Source organism: Papaver somniferum, chromosome 1, assembly GCF_003573695.1.
Source record: "Papaver somniferum cultivar HN1 chromosome 1, ASM357369v1, whole genome shotgun sequence".
Classification (NCBI taxonomy): domain Eukaryota; kingdom Viridiplantae; phylum Streptophyta; class Magnoliopsida; order Ranunculales; family Papaveraceae; genus Papaver; species Papaver somniferum.
Window position 1 is genome coordinate 77820269 of NC_039358.1, and position 17869 is coordinate 77838137.

General features: G+C 37.6%; 1 protein-coding gene across 1 annotated transcript; it reads right to left on the bottom strand.

Annotated features, from left to right (window-relative positions):
- Positions 1-12408: 12408 nt before the first annotated feature.
- Positions 12409-14035, bottom strand: LOC113330576 (delta-9 acyl-lipid desaturase 1-like). The gene is made up of 4 exons (XM_026577390.1): positions 13609-14035; positions 13363-13503; positions 13143-13286; positions 12409-13018 (listed from the first exon to the last, which is right to left on the bottom strand). Exons 1-4 carry the CDS (start codon positions 13945-13947, stop codon positions 12641-12643), a joined length of 1002 nt encoding a protein of 333 aa, XP_026433175.1. The 5' UTR covers positions 13948-14035; the 3' UTR covers positions 12409-12640.
- Positions 14036-17869: the final 3834 nt, after the last annotated feature.

A 17869-nucleotide genomic window follows, 5' to 3' on the forward strand; every position in this document is an offset into this window, starting at 1 on the left:
CAAATGGGAGCCTTTCTTATCCCTAAACACCTTTGTAAACAGATGGACTCTCACCTATGTAAATTCTGGTGGGGTGAAACTTTAGATCCCAAGGATAGAAAGTTGCACCTTCTAGGATGGGACATTTTATGTTCCCCTAAAGCTGAAGGAGGTTTAGGTTTCAGGAAGGCTGAGTTAAACAACCTAGTAATGCTTGCTAGGAATGCCTGGAGAATCCTGGAAAATCCTAACTGTCTTCTGACCGCTATTCTTAAGGCCAAATATTTTCCCAAAACTGATTTTTTGAATGCTAAGTGTACTGCTAAATGTTCTTGGACTTGGAAGTGCCTTCATGCTATTAAGGAGCTTATAAAACCTTTTATTTCTTGGATTGTTGGGGATGGTCAATTTATTGACCCATGGTGTGATAAATGGATTCCCTCTCAGGGTTCTGCCACACCCAACCCTCTTGTTCCTCCTGATCCTAGTATTAAAGTTGCTTATTTCATTGATTCCCAATCCAGAAGTTGGGATGTGTCTAGACTAAACACCCATTTTGATAATGCTTCTCTTCATAATATTATCTCCATTCCCTTAAGCCAGCTTTGCACTCCTGATAGGAGGGCTTGGGATCTTTCAAAGAATGGCAAATTTTCCTCTAAATCTGCCTACTTGGGGATCAGAGGCCTTATGCCTTCCCCTTGTAAAAATCTTTGGAAGTGCATTTGGAAAGTTAAAGTGCCTTATAGAATTCAAGTATTTTTATGGAGAGCAGCTAGAAATGCCTTGCCCTCCAGAACCATTCTCCATACTAGAATGCCTATGCATAGTGTGGATTATCCTAGGTGTTATGATCCTCAGGAAACTATTATGCATGCTTTGGTCACTTGCCCTTTTGCTAGTAGAGTTTGGTTCATTTCTGATTTCAACATTAATATTCATTTTTTTCAGAATAAATCTTTTTTAGATTGAATTCTTTTCTGGTTAACTGACCATCAGTCTAAATTGTCTGAGGATAATCAATGTCTCTTTGTGACTATCTTATGGTCTCTCTGGACCAGTAGAAACAACTTCATTTTCCAAGGCATTAGAGAAAACTTCACTGCTGTCTTAGCTAGAGCTAGAGCTATGTTCCTCACTAGGAATTCTAGAAATCCTAGTTTGACTACTCCCTCCACCATACATGTCAGTATTAGTGATAAATGGATGCCTCCTTCTTTTGGTTGGATTAAATGCAATACTGATGGTGCCTTTGATGATATCTCTGGAGCTAATGGTGCAGGGTATGTGATGCGTAATTTCTCAAGAAAAGAAACCTTTTGTGCCTCCTTAGTCTTTGATGTTCACTCTGCTGAAGAAGCTGAAGCAAGGGCCATCTGGGAAGTTCTGAAGAAAGCTGTGGAACAACATCTCTCTCACATCATTGAAGAAAGTGATGCAAAATCTCTCATCGATCAATTTTCAGCTGGGAATTTCGATGGAGACTCTAGGACGGATGCTATCTTTAAAGACATTCTTTTTTTTTCTTCCAAATTATCTGCTTGTATCTTTAGTTTTCAGCCTAGAAATTGTAATTCTGTAGCTCATGAGCTTGCTCAATGGGCAAAAAAAAAACAATTCTTCCATGTACTGGTCTAAACCCCTTTTTGGATCCTTCCAACAGTTGAGGAGGACCATTAGCCTTTTTGAAGGCCTTTACTTATAAAAAAGAAAAAAGAAAAAAGAAAAAAGAAAAAAAAGAACGGTAGCTGAGATGGGAATATGTCAAAGAAAGCGTGCATTAACACCAACTCTTCACTGATATAATTATTAGCTCTAAATCTGAATTTATAATCTTGATTAACAAAATCATAATCAAACCAAGAGCTTATTTATGGTCTTCACATAAAATATCGAATGAATCTCTTCATATATATATATTTATGAACCTAGTAACACTCTAATCAAATCACAGTAAACAAATAAATTTAAAAACTAATCACCTAATAAGCTTTACCATTACCATTCTCATGAGTTTCTCCAAATCCTCCATTTGTAGTAGTATTATTGTTTTTGAAAGACATTTTCTGTTTCTGCAACTCAGTTGGTACTTTAACATCTGTTGCTAATCCCAAGTGGTGTAGAAATTATGGTGTATGCGAGCAATTTCAGAAATGATTTCATTTTCAGATATCTTGGCCATTTGCCCTATTCTCAGAATCTCAAAAATGATTTCTTTAGGATTTGTCTGTTCTACATAACTATGACCTCTCAGAATTATTTGCGATCACCATCAACTTCTAAAATATCCTTTGATAATTTTGTATCCGCTCAATACTCATAGATGTTACAATTCTACTCGCCTGGCATCCGAATATGACGGTGTTGCTGGAACTTACAGGTACACAAAAAAAACAAGGTTGCTACGTGGGTTACCAAACTCGATAAGATCGAAGGGTGGTTAGCTGGTTGGGAATGGAGACTGGTAACCTGTAACCCCGTTATGTTTGGCAACCCTTGTAAGCTTTAGCATCCCTGAGACATACTTGGTAGTCTTAATATAAGAACGAGTTATCATGTATAAGGAACGACCAACCCCCCATTCCATAAAGTTTCAAGTAGAAATGAAGACGAGTAATGATGACATTAAGTTGTGGCGTGGGATCCTTTCAAGATAATACCTTCTTTTTTTTTTAAGAAAACTTAGGCAGAGCCTAAGGTAATAGATTCATAACAATGCTAGTGGTGTCCTTGTTTTGAAAAACATCAAACCCACTGCTAAGGTTCTTACAAGTAATAGCCAAGTTTAGAGCTTGGAGATTTTGGGTCCTATGAAGAAGTTTAAGACCCATTAAAACAAAAGATACAAGTTTTACATTTAAGACTGTTGCTTCATTCAATGTTTGTTTTTCCTTATGATAATTCCTGCTGAATCTTCCCTTTATAGCTTTGAGATAAAGAGCATTGAAGCGTTCCAGAATTTAATTGGTTTCAGCTTGTATTTCAATGTTCATGTGCTGCTTTTTCTCTGCCCACTCAAACGATAAGTCTGCTCCTCCTGTGGCTCCTCCTGCTCCCCATTGACCTGTGTGTCCTCTGCTATCAACATAGTTTCCTGCAAAATCAGTGATAGTTAGTGCTGAGAAGAACTGATAAGTGTTAGGATCCTGAATAGTGCAGATTTTGATTAAGAAACCAAAAGTCTGCTTTTGAGGAGAGATCCCAACATAATTTCCCGTTGTTGTTATATGGGGATCGGTATCATAAGTATGCCCCTGAGTATTCAGAGCATGGTAGGGCAAAGTGTGGATTCTGTTATGATCACATAGATGTCGTTGTATACTGAGAGTTGTATTCTTAGCATTTGGAGTAAAGTTTTGGAATACTAGATCACATCTAGCCTTCCATATGAACCAGCAAGTGGTTGCATAAGTGCAGGTATTGTCACTGCAGCTAGCATTTTGAAACCAACTATTGAACCAATCCATGAAAAGAGTTTGGTGATCAAAAAGACCATGATTTCCACCTAACATGTGCTTCCAAACCTCAGTGGCATCAGGGCAGTTGAGGAACATGTGTGTCATTGTCTCCTCCCCACTATTGCATATTTTGCATATGGGATCAATATAGTGGAGAATGCTTGCAGTTTTAGCATTAGTTGGGAGGATTTCATGAGCGCATTTCCAGAGAAAGATTTTAATGGTTGGTGCCACTTCCAAGTTCCATATAGCTCCCCAGTTTCTTGTTGAATGATCATTTCTATACAGGTTCTCTATTTCGGCTTTGTACAAAGCTTTAACAGAGAATTTTCCTGTGCTGTTGAGTTTCCAGTGCATGATGTCTTCTTATCTGGAGTGGATAACAAGATCACTAATGACTTGAGCAGTACCAGGATTGAAAATTTTCTGAATGAGTTGGAAATTCCATTCCTTTTGATCAGTTATTAAATGAGCAAGCAGTTGTATATCAGTAGGGCAGTTTGCAGGCTTTGTGATCTTGTCAGTTGAGTCAGGTATCCAAAGGTCCTCCTAGATTTTGATTTTGTTACCATTTCCTATTCTCCAGATACAATGGTGTTGTATATTCTGAATTCCTTCAAGAACCCCTTTCCAAATCCATGAGTTTCCATCTTTGGCTTTGGTATTCATGTTTAGAACATTTCTACCGAATAAGTATTGGCATCCATCAATTTGTACCAGAGAGAGTCCTTATCCTGTTCCAGCCTCCATCTTATTTTTTTTATCATGGCACTATTGAAGAGTTCCATATTCATGAACCCTAATCCACCAAGATCCTTTGGTTTGCATATAGCTGTCCAAGATTTTGGGTAAAACCCAGTGGGGTGTTCCAGATTTTTCCCCCAAAAGAAATTTCTTTGTAAGTTGTTCATATCTTGACAAGTTTTCTTAGGTATTATGAAGCAGTTCATTTGATAAATGCTGGCTGTGGAGGTGACAAATTTTATTATAACTTCTCTTCCAGCTGGATTTAGAGGGGAATTCTTCCAACTTGACAGGTTTCTCTTCATCTTATCCACTCCTGGTTTGAAAGATTAGATTTTGCTTCTGTCAGTAAATAGAGGAGAGCCTAAATATTTGTCATTTAGGGGGAGAGCTTGAACTCCTAGCAGATTGCAGATATGAGGCATTAGAGCTGGGTCAGTGTCTTTGCCGAAGAAGATACCAGATTTGCTGAAGTTGATAAGTTGACCAGAAGTATCTCCAAAGATGTTGAGGATGTCCTTGAGGTTTTGGGCTTCAGTAGGATTTGCTTTGCAGAATACCATACAGTCATCAGGAAAAATAAGATGGTTTATAGATGGAGCATTCTTGCAGATTTTTACTCCAGAGATGATGCCAAAGTCTTCAGCATGAGATAGAGTTCTGGACAAAGCTTCCATGCAGAAAAGAAATAAGTATGGGGATAGAGGATCCCCTTTTCTGAGACCTCTAGAGGGATTAAAGAATTTATCAGGGGAGCCATTTATCAGGACAACTGAAGAAGTAGTGGAGATGCACTGCATAATTTTGTTACATCATTCAGAGTCAAAGCCTATTTTAGTCATAATGGTATGAAGAAATTTCCAATGCACTCTATCAAAAGCTTTGTCCATATCAATATTGATCCCTATGGTTCTTTTATTTCCTTTGAGACCTCTTCTGGTTCTCATGTAGTGAATAATTTCATGGGCTATAGCTATATTATCAGCAATTTGTCTTCCAGGTATAAAGGAAGACTGGTAGGGGGATATGATTTTGTTGAAAAGAGGTTTCATTATTTGATCTAGAAGTTTGGATATTATTTTGTAGGTGGTGTTGCAGAGACTAATGGGTCAAGTTGGGTTTTCAATTTTTTGTATCAGGGATATAAAAGTGGAATTCATTTCTTCGAGAAGATGCCCAGACTTGAAGAAATTTTGTACCATTTTAACTAAGTCTTCTCCTATAATATCCCAGTTGGCTTGGAAGAAGTTTGGAGGAAAACCATCTGGACCTGGAGCTTTATCTTTGGCCATGCTAAAAAGAATAACTTTGACCTCATGATTTTCAGGAATTCTATTGAGATTGTTGTTATCAACATTGGTGACAATTGTAGGGATGAGGTTAATGATTTCAGGGTTCATGTTAGGAGATTCAGCAGTAGCCATCTTAGAAAAATGGTTGGTGAAACATTGTTTTATTTCTTGGTAATCCTCAATCCAATTTCCAGTACTGTCTTGTATAGAATCTATCTTGTTTCTTCTTAATCTGCATTTTGTAATTCTATGGAAATAACTTGTATTCTTATCCCCTAATTTGATAAATTGATATCTGCTTTTTGTCTTCCAGAATTTTTCTTCAATGTCTTGCCATTCTCTGAGAACTTGATTTGCAGTTTTTAAAGCTTCACCTATGTTGTGCTTGAAGTAGTTTTCTTGTATCCAATGTAGATGTTGCTTACTTTCTTCAATATTTGACTTTATGTTTCCATACACTTCTTTGTTCCAAACTTTAAGTTTCAGCTTAATGTCTTTGAGCTTTCTAGCAATGAGGAAAGCACTAGAACCAGACAGATTCCTTTGCCAGCATTCCAGAACAATATCCTTACAGTCCTTATGGTCCAACCAGGGACCAAAGAACTTGAAAGGAATTTTACCAGTACACCAATGAGGATTAGTGTTAAGAAGAATAGGGGTGGTGATCAGATCCAATTGCTAGAAGATTAGTGATAGTGGAGTTTGGATATAAGAGAATCCAGGATTCAGTGGCAAGACCTCTATCCAATCTCTGCTCAGAGAGAGCAGGACCACTTCTCTTATTGGACCAAGTGAAAGGGCAGCCTGTACTGCCTAAGTCAATTAGATCCAAGTCCACAATTTTGTTACTAAAGATATTAGCTTCTACACTGTCCAATGGTTGAGTACTGTATTTTTCATTATCATGCAAGATGAAATTGAAATCCCCAATGGCCAACCAAGGAAGGGAGTGATTGGTAGCAGTTGTTTCCAAGTCTTTCCAAGAGTGAAATTTACTTGGAGTATCATAAAGGCTGCCATAAAAACCAGTAAAAAGCCAAGAGGGGCCACTGGTAGGCTTGATGGTAGCATTGATATGGTGAATGGAATAATCCATAATTTAAACATCAATATTTCTCTTCCATATCATTACTAGTCCTCCAGCAGTACCACTAGCCCCTCCAGGATTGACATGCCAATAATTCTGAATATTAAGCTGTTACAGGAATTTAAAAGTTTTCCATGTTTCTGCTTTTTTCAGAGATGAAACAGATGTCAGGGTTGAATTTGGTCAACATATCATTTAGGTATTTCTTGGTATGTCTTTTCCCTATCCCTTGACAATTCCAGGCTATGGAGATAAAAAATTGCCAAAAGTAGGATACATGAGGATATTTTGAGGTTGGTCTCCTAGCTATAGGATCATAAAAGAATATAATGCAACAATATAAGTGCACATGGTAATGGTGCAAGTGATTTAGAATAACATGAAGAATAAAGAGATGTACCTCAGAGGTTGATGTTGATGAGACAGAAACACCATTAGTCAATTAGGGAATGCTTGAGTCCAGAGGTTCAGCATAGTTGTCAGAATAGTCCTTGAATCTTTTGATGTTATCAGCTTCACTAGTTTCCATGGGTACTGAAATATGTGTGGATTTTTTCCTCTTTGGCATGGTTTTTTTCTTGTCAGAATCTTTAAGAGAAGGAGGATCAGTTGGTGAGTTTGCTTCAGCGAAGACATGAAGTGTCTTTCTAGCCTTCTAGGCCTTCTTTTTGAATTGTTCAGATTCAACATCCATTCTTTCTTTGATTTTAGAAAGGGTTGGTAAAATTTGGGTGGGGATAGCTGGGAAGATACCAGTAGTGTCTTGATCTTGATTGACATTGGTGTTTGTTGGGTTAGGGTGTTTGGTTCTAGCTGCTTCCTTGATCTTTAACTGAGCTTGATGGTTCTTGTAGTTGGTGGAGATTTTCTTAGATAGCTCAAGTTTCCTGTTCCTTATTTGGTTAGCAATTACATCTGGGTGTGGGGAGTTGGGATCAGCTCTGGTAGAAGATCCAAAAGTGAGATGTTGAGAGGATGAAGGAGCAATTTTTGCTATTGTCTTTTCAAGTTCCTTCTGTCGTGCATTTATCATTTTCATTTCAAAGACTTGGGCTGCATCAACATCAGTGTAACCTCTGTGAATGACATTTCTACCTTCTTGGACAGATTTTTGATAAACAGTTTGGGACGGTGGTAGAGGTTGAGGAGTTGGCAAGTTTTTGTAGTTAGAATAATTGGATTTTGAGGGTGTAGGTGGGATGGGGCAATGTGGGGATGGGTGATCTAGAATTCTACAAACTTTACAGAATTTGATACTGTTGAGAGCATAGGAAAATTCAAGCCAGTGAGAGATGATTGTGGTTTCAAAGTCTTCAATACCAAACTTTAATGGCTTAGTAACATCAATGGTGAGCTTGACTTCTAAGTTTTTCTCAAAACCTTCCCTTTCATAAGGTTTCTTGGCTGTTTGATATTCTCCAACAGGTTGCAGAATATTGTTGATATCTGGTATGATATGAGTTGGGATTCTTTTGATGAGAAGCCAAATCATAACCTTAGAGAATTGTTCTTCATGAATTAAGTCTGGACCTCCCAAGGGTACACCAACTAGTACCATAATTTTATCAAATACTCCTCTAGTTCCTCCATTCCTGAGAGTAGAATAATCTTCTTCATGGGTGAGTCTGAGAATAAAGTAGTTCCTTCTCCTGTTCCATATATCCAATTCAACTCTGCCATTGAATTCCCAGTTATTGTTGATGAAATTGCTGATTCTTGATGTTTCAAAACATATGTTGCTGCAGAGTTTTCCAATAAAACACCATTTCCAGTCTAAGGCTTGCTTGGTTCTGATGTTTTCAGGGTTTAAGAAAACCTTGGGATATAAGTCTGCTTCAGGCATTTTGAGGGTTTTGTTCATCTGAGCAACAAGGTTTTCAATGGATGGGTTGGGAGATTTTGATGAAGAGGCCATTTTTGGGTGGAAGATGGGGTAGTAGACAGAAAGCAACCAGTAAGTGTATTGAACAATGTGTATTGTGGTGGTATAAGACCAGTAATGATGTTGAGGGGAATCAATCCAAACTTTAATTTGAAAAAGATACTTGACCGTGTCAGTAATGCACGATTTTTGTAAGTAGTTGTGGGTTGTCCTCAAGGTAGGCCAATATGGTTTTGGTAGGTGCTGATCAAAGGATGAGAGCATCTTATTGTTTTTATACTTGTGATAGTTGTTGTTGATGTAGATGACTAATGGGATCTGGCTCAAGTACCTGCACACAGAAAATTTTATATTGTTATCTAAAGTATTGAGAGTTTTACCTTGTCCTTCCCATTGGGGGTGGTAGATGTTATGTGCATAATCTTCAGAGAAGCTGAAAGTGATGTGTCTAACTTTAATTTGAAGTTTTGGCACGGGTTGATTCTGGTTTGTGTCCTCTAGGAAAGTGTTGATTTTGAAGTGGTCCTTGTATTTGCAGTTGTGGCGGATAGAGAAAGAGTTGTTGACTCTTGCCAGCTCATTTAGAGGTACAGTTAGCCAGGACCTGATCATAGCAATCCAAACCATAAAGACCTTACCTTGGGCTGTTGATATGGTTTCAGCTCCCCGGTAGGCCCTTTGTATTTTATGGGATCCTATAAGGAGAAAGATTGAAATCCACCAGACCTTAGTTGGCCTTTTGGGGTCTGACTGTGTTTGCATCTGGGTGGTAGAAGTTATCTGAGTCAGATTGAGAAAATGAGTCAGCCCTGACAGACTGGGAGGTGTATCCGAGTCTGTTTTGGTGGGTATGCTCCGTATTCGTTCATTCGTGGGTTGACCCGATGCAGCGTGGAGAAGGATCTTCTTGCCAAGTGTTGATTTCCGCTTCTCATGAGCCAATGGTGTCTCATTGCTTGTACTAGGCCAAATAATGATGCTAGTAGGCTTGAATATACACATCAAGTTGCAAGACCAATCTTTAATGCTGTGAATCTAGTTGCCCCCAGAAGATTTTGACGATTGAGATTGTGCAACTGTTACTCTTCTTTGCTCGAATAAAACCGCTGAGAGAGTAAAATTTTTCAGTTTCTCAGTCATTCTCCTTGGAGAAGGTACAATTGTTATTGAAAATTCCCCCTGTCTAAAGAGATTTCCGTAAGAGAGTTTTCTTTAAGAGTTCAAGTTATGGAAAAAGGTCAGAGTTCCCAAGAGCGTGTACAAGGTGAACCACAGAAGAATGCCCGAGTCGGAGAATCCGTGGAACATGTTAGTTTTTCTGTACTTTAAATTGGTGTTGAGTAAGATTTGATATTTAAAGTATGTGATCAATTTGGGGATGCTTGGAGATTTGACAATTGAAATTTGTAGGTTGCTACTGCAATTGTATGTGAAGGTTTTTCTGGGTATAATGAGGATCAATTGCACTTTCTTTCTGGTGCAATGCATGAAAGAGCAGGTTTTAGGATTGAAAGAGCAAGCACTGGAGGTGGAAGAGGATGTGTTGAGGGAGTGGTTGTGCATGCATCCACCAGAGTTGGGAGACCACCACAGAGGCTTGATCAAGGCCGAATTGAGAATGGGGAGCTTGTGGGTGTAAAGGATGGGCGGGTTCTGTTTGCTGTTCATCCCACACAGGGCCGACAAATGGTAAGGGAGGGGATTGTACTGGTGGATGATGAAAGAATCATATGTGGTGGAACTCAGCAGGGATTATTTGCACCCCCACTCCCTGACAAAACCAAGTAGCAAATTCGGGTTAATGCTACTCGTCCTCCTACTCCTGGAAAGATATTTTTCCCAAATTTGTTTATGCTTGCACCCACTCTTAGGCAGATGGCTCAGGATGTGGTCGAAATCTCCCAGACTGGAATTGGCGAAGTTACATATCCACTTGAAGTTCCTAGAGATGAGCCTTTGATCCATGGTGTTGATTCTAGGGTTGTGGGACAGATACACAGGTCTGCAAAAGCCAGTGCAATGCGAGGAGAAGAACCTCAACTCCATGAAATGCCAGCTGAAGATACATTGCCACCAGGAGCTGATGCAATGCTTGTAGCACAGGTGCACAGAAATGTAATAACTTGAGCTATAAGGGATGCTACTAGTGCAACTGGAGGAGGAATCTAGCCAGGTAGTTTCCAAAGTGCTGCACATAGTGTAATTAGTAGTAACAAATATACAGTAATTTTCATTTTTTGTTTGAGACCAAGCTTCAAGAGTGGGAACCAAAGAAAGAACAGATCTTTGAATATGTGCAATTGTGGTTAATTCAGAATGCATGTTAATACTTTTAATGCATGAGATCAAAGTGCAGTGCAAATGATCTATATGAGTAGAATTGTAACAGTCTGAGTAGTTTCCCCATAATGACAATGCCTGGTAGATAATAAGGTTCTAATTATAATCATGGCTAGAAGTAATAGCATGACTAGCAAACCTTGAGGAAAGTAAGTACAAGAAAATGAGCGAAATGGAAATCAGATGACTAGGGTAGAAGAGATACATGCTTGTAGGCCTAAAGGAGATTAGGGCTAAAGTCTTACCTTCAAGCAAATCAGCTAAATTAGAGACAAGAAACATACCAGAATTCAAGCTAGCAGGTTTCCAGCAGATGTTCAAAACAACATAGAAAATTGGGTACCTTATCAGTTGAAATTGAGATAAATAGTCTAGAATTGAATCTGCACTTTTGCTTAAGATGCTTAGTTTGAGGTTTTTATTTGGTATTTTGTGGTAGCTTAGAATGTAGAAGAACTTATTCAAATCAACAACATTACAGGGAGAAAGTTTAGGATGAGAACATAACTCATATACAGAGGAGGGGAATTTTTTAATTGAATGGAAAATTGTGGTGATGTTTCCATTCGAAGAACAAGATAATCCAGGTAAGATGTTATGGATTGGGGTATTACTTTCTGAGAATGTGATTTGTGTTACATGGGTGAATTTTGTGATTTGAGTGAGATGAGAGAGTCTTGAAATTTGTATGTTTTGAGTGATTCCTGTGATTTGAGTAATGTAATTGCAGGTGCAGTCGTGATTCATGTGAGTAATATTCATGAATGAGTATTGAAATTGAAAGTAGAAATCAGATAATGAATGAGTTAAACGGTGAGAATCAGATTATCGGCGGCCAAAAATAGCCGTTGCGAGAGACGTCGGGAGAAAACGACAGAGAAGAAACAGCCAGAACTAGCCGATAGAGGGAAGAGGTAAGAAATCAGGTGGAAAGTAGAGAGGAGAGCTCCATAAACTTTCTTTCAAGATAATACCAAACACAACTCTTTTGTATTATTCTACTACGTTTTTATTGGTCGGTCTACAAATCTTTTTTGATAAAGGATATGACGATTTTCCTTGAAAATGATCCAACCGAACCCAATACTCTAACCAAGTACCAAATCGTCACTTTCACTTTAGTCTATTTCGAAAAACACCAAATAGAATGACGAAGTTCCTTTTTAGAAATATGGTTTTAGCTGAAAAATCTAAAAAAGGAGAAGATTGAAACTGATTTTCTTAGCCTTACTTTTATCGGATTCAGTTGGAGTTGTTCGGATATAAAATAGCTATCAGTTTGTATTGATTATGATTACGAATTTGTTCGCGGAAAGCATAAGGAAAGGAACCCAAAGTCAGAAGGGTAGGCTCAGTTCAAAGATATTCCAAGGAGAGGTGCGCCATAGAAAGGGTCTGCGCCTTGTCATAAAAGAAAGATGGAAATATCTCGACCCCCACTGGAGTCAATTTTTTATGGGACAGTGGCCGATTTAGGCAAAAAAAAAAAAAACAATAAATCTGAGAAAGCATTTCCAATCAAAATATCTTTGCGAAGACTATTCCTTGATCTTTACAAAGACTATATTCCTTTTTGCATTGCATTAATTAATATATAAACAAAGAATGGTAGCTAAGATGGGAATATTTCAAACAAAGTGTGCATTAACACCAGCTCTTTACTTTAGTACTATTATTATTAACTCTATAAAATAATAATCTTGATTAACAAAATAATAATCAAACCAAGGCTTATTTATGATGGTCTTCACATAAAATATTGAATGAATCTCTTCATATTCATATACATGAACCTACTGGTAACACTCTAATCAAATTTTCCCAACACGCAACCAAATAAATTCAAAAAGCCTATCACCTAATAAGTTTTAACATTACCATTACCATTCTCATGAGCTTCTTCAAATCCTCCTCCATTAGTAGTGCCAGTACTATTTTTGTAGGACATTTTCTGTTTCTGCAACTCCGTTGGTACTTTAACATCTGTTGCTAATCCCATACATTCAAGAGACTTCACAACATACCATGGGAAATCAAGCTGCCACCATTCCAGACCTAATCGAGCCGAGTTCTGGAAAGCATGGTGATTGTTATGCCAGTTTTCTCCATAACCTATCAACCCCAACACCCAATTGTTCTTTGATAAATCTTTCGTATTCCATGGCCTACTTCCCCATGTATGACATACTGAATTGATCATGAACGTACTGTGGTGCCCCAGTGTAATTCTCACTCCCTGATCACATCAAACAATGAAGTACTTCAACATCAATACTATTCCTTACAAAATCTACTCAAAGCTTCACAATTTTTTTTTTACAGATATGAAGAACTAATCAGAAAGAAAGATTGAAGCTTACCATGCCCCATAAAACATAAGGCCAACCTCCGACCATGTACATGATAACCCCTAATCCAATCAGATGAAGAAGATAGGTTTTCTGAATAACCCTATAGAATGGTTGCTTATATAAATCCATTACATTACTGGTCGGATCTCCACACTACACCAAAAACATAAAAATAAAATCAATTGCATTCTTATACGAAAAAAAAACTCAAGAGAGATAAAAATCGAACCTTTTCGCAGACATAGCTGTAGTAGAAAACCCAATTGATATGACTAAACCAAAATCCTTCGTTTGGTGTATGTGGGTCTCGATCAGAATCTGTATACTGATGGTGGTATCGATGAACACTTGCCCAGAACATTGGATCACCCTGATCATCAACAACAAAGAACAAAAAAAAACAAATAATCAGAAATAAAAACAAATCAATGAAACCCAAAAACAGAATTTACAAAAAGGGTATTAATAATCTGACCTGAGCAGCATGGAGTCCACAGTAAGCAAAGAAATACTCGAGCCATCGAGGAAGTTTAAAACTTCTATGAGTAAGATTTCTATGATAAGAAAGACTAATACCAAGATGTAGAGTAATAACATATAAAACCACTGAAACCCAGAATGCATCCCAAGTGAAATAAAATGGTGCAAAACAAACAGCTGTATGTTCCAATATTTTTAACGCAACTGTTAATGCATCTCTGAACTCCCATTGTCTTTTCAAAAACCCTAATTCTTTATTTCTTCTTTCAGCCTGTGTAACAACATCATAATCATCTGTATTTTTTGAATTCGTATACGTATCAGTCGTACCCATTTTATTTTTATGATGTGATTTCCCTCTTAATTTAGACTAAAGAGTACTACGGAGATAGTTTGTTGAACAGAAGATGAGCTTGTGAAAGATAGATATAGATAGTGATAAAACAGAACAGAAAGTAAGGATAAAGTCAAATTTTTCGTAAAATATATATTTTTGCCTTCTAACACAATCTAAGCCGTTGACGAAAAATTTGATAAACATGAATCGAGATGAAGTCGGGACCCTGTGCCTTTAAAATCTCTGACGTGTTACTGATTGCTTTTATATTGGTTAAATTGGAGTGCCCCACCCGCACACACCTTAGGTCGATTTGTGGATTCATTTGCAGCATCGTTTCTTTAAAGGGCAATATATGTGAATCATGAATGATACCTATATTTTGCACGTGGGACCAAGTGACAATTAGAGAATTCAATGATGATTTTTCTGAAATGAGATTCGACTTTGGCGTTATCCTTTTCTGTCGATGGCGCATCTTTTTGTGGTGGCTACACCACCAAAAAGCAAATCTGCATCTCAAAAGCCAAAGTACTTCTAAGAGCATCATTTTATTTATGTATTTATTTACTCTTCCGTCTCACTGTTAGTGGAACTATTCGTTTTAAGATTTTGTCTCATTAATAATTTATTTTATATCATTTATACGTAGATGTTTTAAAATATTTTTCAATGATATAAAATTTACGAATATCCGTGGTATGATTTGAAAGATAAATCATTTCTAAATTATACTACTAGGTCAACTAATAGTGAGACGAAGGTAATATTTTTTACAAAATCAGGTGGATGGGCAAAAGTGTAGTTATATTATGGGAAAGAAACGGGTTGTTGGTAAAGAAGCGGCTGCATACAGAAGACCCGCTAGTGGGCATGCAGAGTCCGCGGGCGGTTGCACAAGATGCATGAGCGGTTTCAGAGGATCCGCCAATGGTAAAAAGCCAACGACTCTTTTCTCAATGGCTACAATTTCAAAACCTTACAAATTCCTCCATCTTCAACCATTTTCACTCACACCACTCCACACTCTTCTTCCTAATTTCGCTAAACACAAAATCTTGTACTTGTTATTTACAATTTGTAGGATAAAATAATGGTTATGAGGGTTGGCATAAATAGTTTATGGAAAAAAAAAGAGATCGAAAAAGTCGAAAAATACCAATGCCTGCTACAAATGTCGATTCTACTCAAAATCCTGATGCAGAGTTTGCTTCGCCGAATGTAGTTGATGCTACAAAATTAATTCAAGGTCATGTGTCGCGGCATCAAGAGCGGTTTGCATATCATAAAAAGAGAAGTAGATACGAAGACTTAAATGTTGTTTATCTAGCTTTACCCCCTTGATAAGCGCATAATTTACTATATTTTTATTATCAATTCCATGCTTATATTTGCTATATTTCTTGCATATCACCTTGTATTAGTCTTGTTTTCCTTTGTTTGTCTTATTTAGGTAGAATCATTCAAAAGGAGCGAAAAGAGTGTTGAAACTGACGTAGAAGTGAGCATGGACTAAGGACCAGGTGGAACTTAACCAAATTCAGGAGTATTCAACTCTATATTGTAGAAAATGAAGAGAGGAAAAGAAATAAAAAAGAATGAGGTATTCCGAATTCGTATGCAAAAGTTATAGGTGAAACTGTTAAGGATTCCTATTAGGGATCGAAGGCAGAACCGGTCCACACCTCCAAAGAGTTGCGAAAATACTTTCCAGATATGAAAAAATTAATTCGGAAGTATTCCCAAACCCTAATATTGTTGGGGATATTTAAGGAGACTTCTCAAGAGTTTCCGAACAAGTTTTTATTAGGGTTTCATCACCGAAAGATAGAGGAGATGCTAGGTTTTACATCTTTGTTTTAGGATTTACCTTTTTAGGGGGAAACCATGAGATATCTTCTTCTTCTTGTTTCTTTGTACCATGAATAACTAATCTTTTGTTGATTATGGAGTGAATTCAATGTTTTAACATGAAGCTCTGTTAGTTATACAAGTTTATTTGGAGTTTTAATCATCTTATAATATGTCTTCACTATATCTAATATGTATGATTAGTTTCTACACTGTTTGGGTACGAAACTAAATTAATCTACTGATCAATCTAATGCTAGTAGATAGTTGAGTGATTAGTAATTGTCAAGCATCTTCTGCATAAGTAGAAAACGTAAGACCTTACATAGGGATTCTGTGGAGCAATCACGTGTGAAGATAACATCAGTAAGTGAACCGAGCATATTGAGTTTAACTGCTGAGATCAACCTAGGAGACAAATTTGTTTTAAGTCTTCGACTTTGGTTCGTAGTAACTCTTAGTTGCCGATGAGATCAACTAAGGGAATCACGTGCGTAGAGTCCTGCTGGGATTCAAGAGGCGTAAGGAACGCGACTGTACCTTAATCGGTGTGAGACTTGGTTAGGGCTTAACTACATTCCAGTCCGAAGTTAACTTGTAGTAGGCTAGTGTCTGTAGCGGTTTAATACAGTGTGGTGTTCAAACCTGGACTAAGTCCCAGGTTTTTTGTGCATTTGCAGTTTCCTCGTTAACAAAATTTCTGGTGTCTGTATTATTTCTTTTCCGCATTATATTTTCAATATATAATTGAAATATCACAGGTTGTGCATAGTTCAATCACCTTTGTTAAGTCCGACCTTGTTTGTTGGATAGTGACGTGATTGACGCTTGGATATTGGTCTTTGGGACCATCCAAGTTATTCTCATAACAATCAGGTTCGCGGATTTCTATCTGTTTGAGTTACTGATTGTATTGAGAAAGAGATAAATAAATCTCTCTGATATATTTCCTGATTGAGCTTAGTAACTTGGCGCTTTCAAAAAATGTATCAGATCTTAATCCATACAGATTGCCAAAACGAAATAATTGGGTGTGGTTGTTGTACCCGTGTTTTCAGCACGCATTGGTTTTATATCTCCATCCCTTTTTTTTAGAGTTTTCATATCATATCTTGCATTCCCATCTTATTTTTCGAAAGGGAATTCGTTACAATTTAAGCAAACCCCTCTGGAATCAACCCGAGTCAAAGTAAGTTGAATAGAGGCGATGGAAGCTCAGTGGAGCTTTGATACCCAAGGCCTCACCGGTATTACATCTCTGAGTGGAGCCATCATGCTTTTTGTTTGCTAGAAATCAGTAGGTTTGCTGTGGTGGAGTCATCCTTGTTTGTGTTTGCTTAGATATTCCCTTCCTTTTAGGATTTTTCTTTGTATTTTTGTTTTTCTAGTGTATGCCCGAGGTCATTAGAGAGCGGGCTTGGAAAAGAAACACTCTAGGTCTTTTTATTAATGACAAACCTAGTAGTTCTTCTTGTGAAGGCGGGGAGCTCGAAGACTCTTCTTTTGAGAGCCCTGTCTTTGGAAATTTCAGCTTTGAAAACTTGACAATTAGTGAAGAAAGTACTCCTAGTCCTTTGGTAGTGCCAGAAATGGCAACTTTGAAAGCTTTGTTAAACCCAACTAGGACCTCTCGTCCGTCTTGTATCAAGTTAGCTGAAACCGAGGCAAATTATGAACTGAAACCTGGGACTTTACAGATGCTCCCAATGTTTTTAGGAAAATAGAATGAGAACCCCTATTTTCATGTTAGGGAATTTGAGGAAGTTTGTAGCACTCTGAAAATTAAAAACCTAAGTGATGATGTGTTGAAACTTAGGTTATTCCCCTTTTCCTTCAAAGATAAAGCCAAATCTTGGATGTATAGTTTGGCCTCTGAGTCAATTGAAACCTATGACCAAATTACTTCTGCCTTTATACATAAGTTTTTCCCAAGGCATAAAACATCGTCTATTAGGCCACAAATCTGTACTTTTGCCCAACAAGAGGGAGAATCTTTATATAGGTACTTAGAAAGGTTCAATGACTTGATATCTCAATGTCCTCATCATGGTTTGGAGAAGGTTAGGTT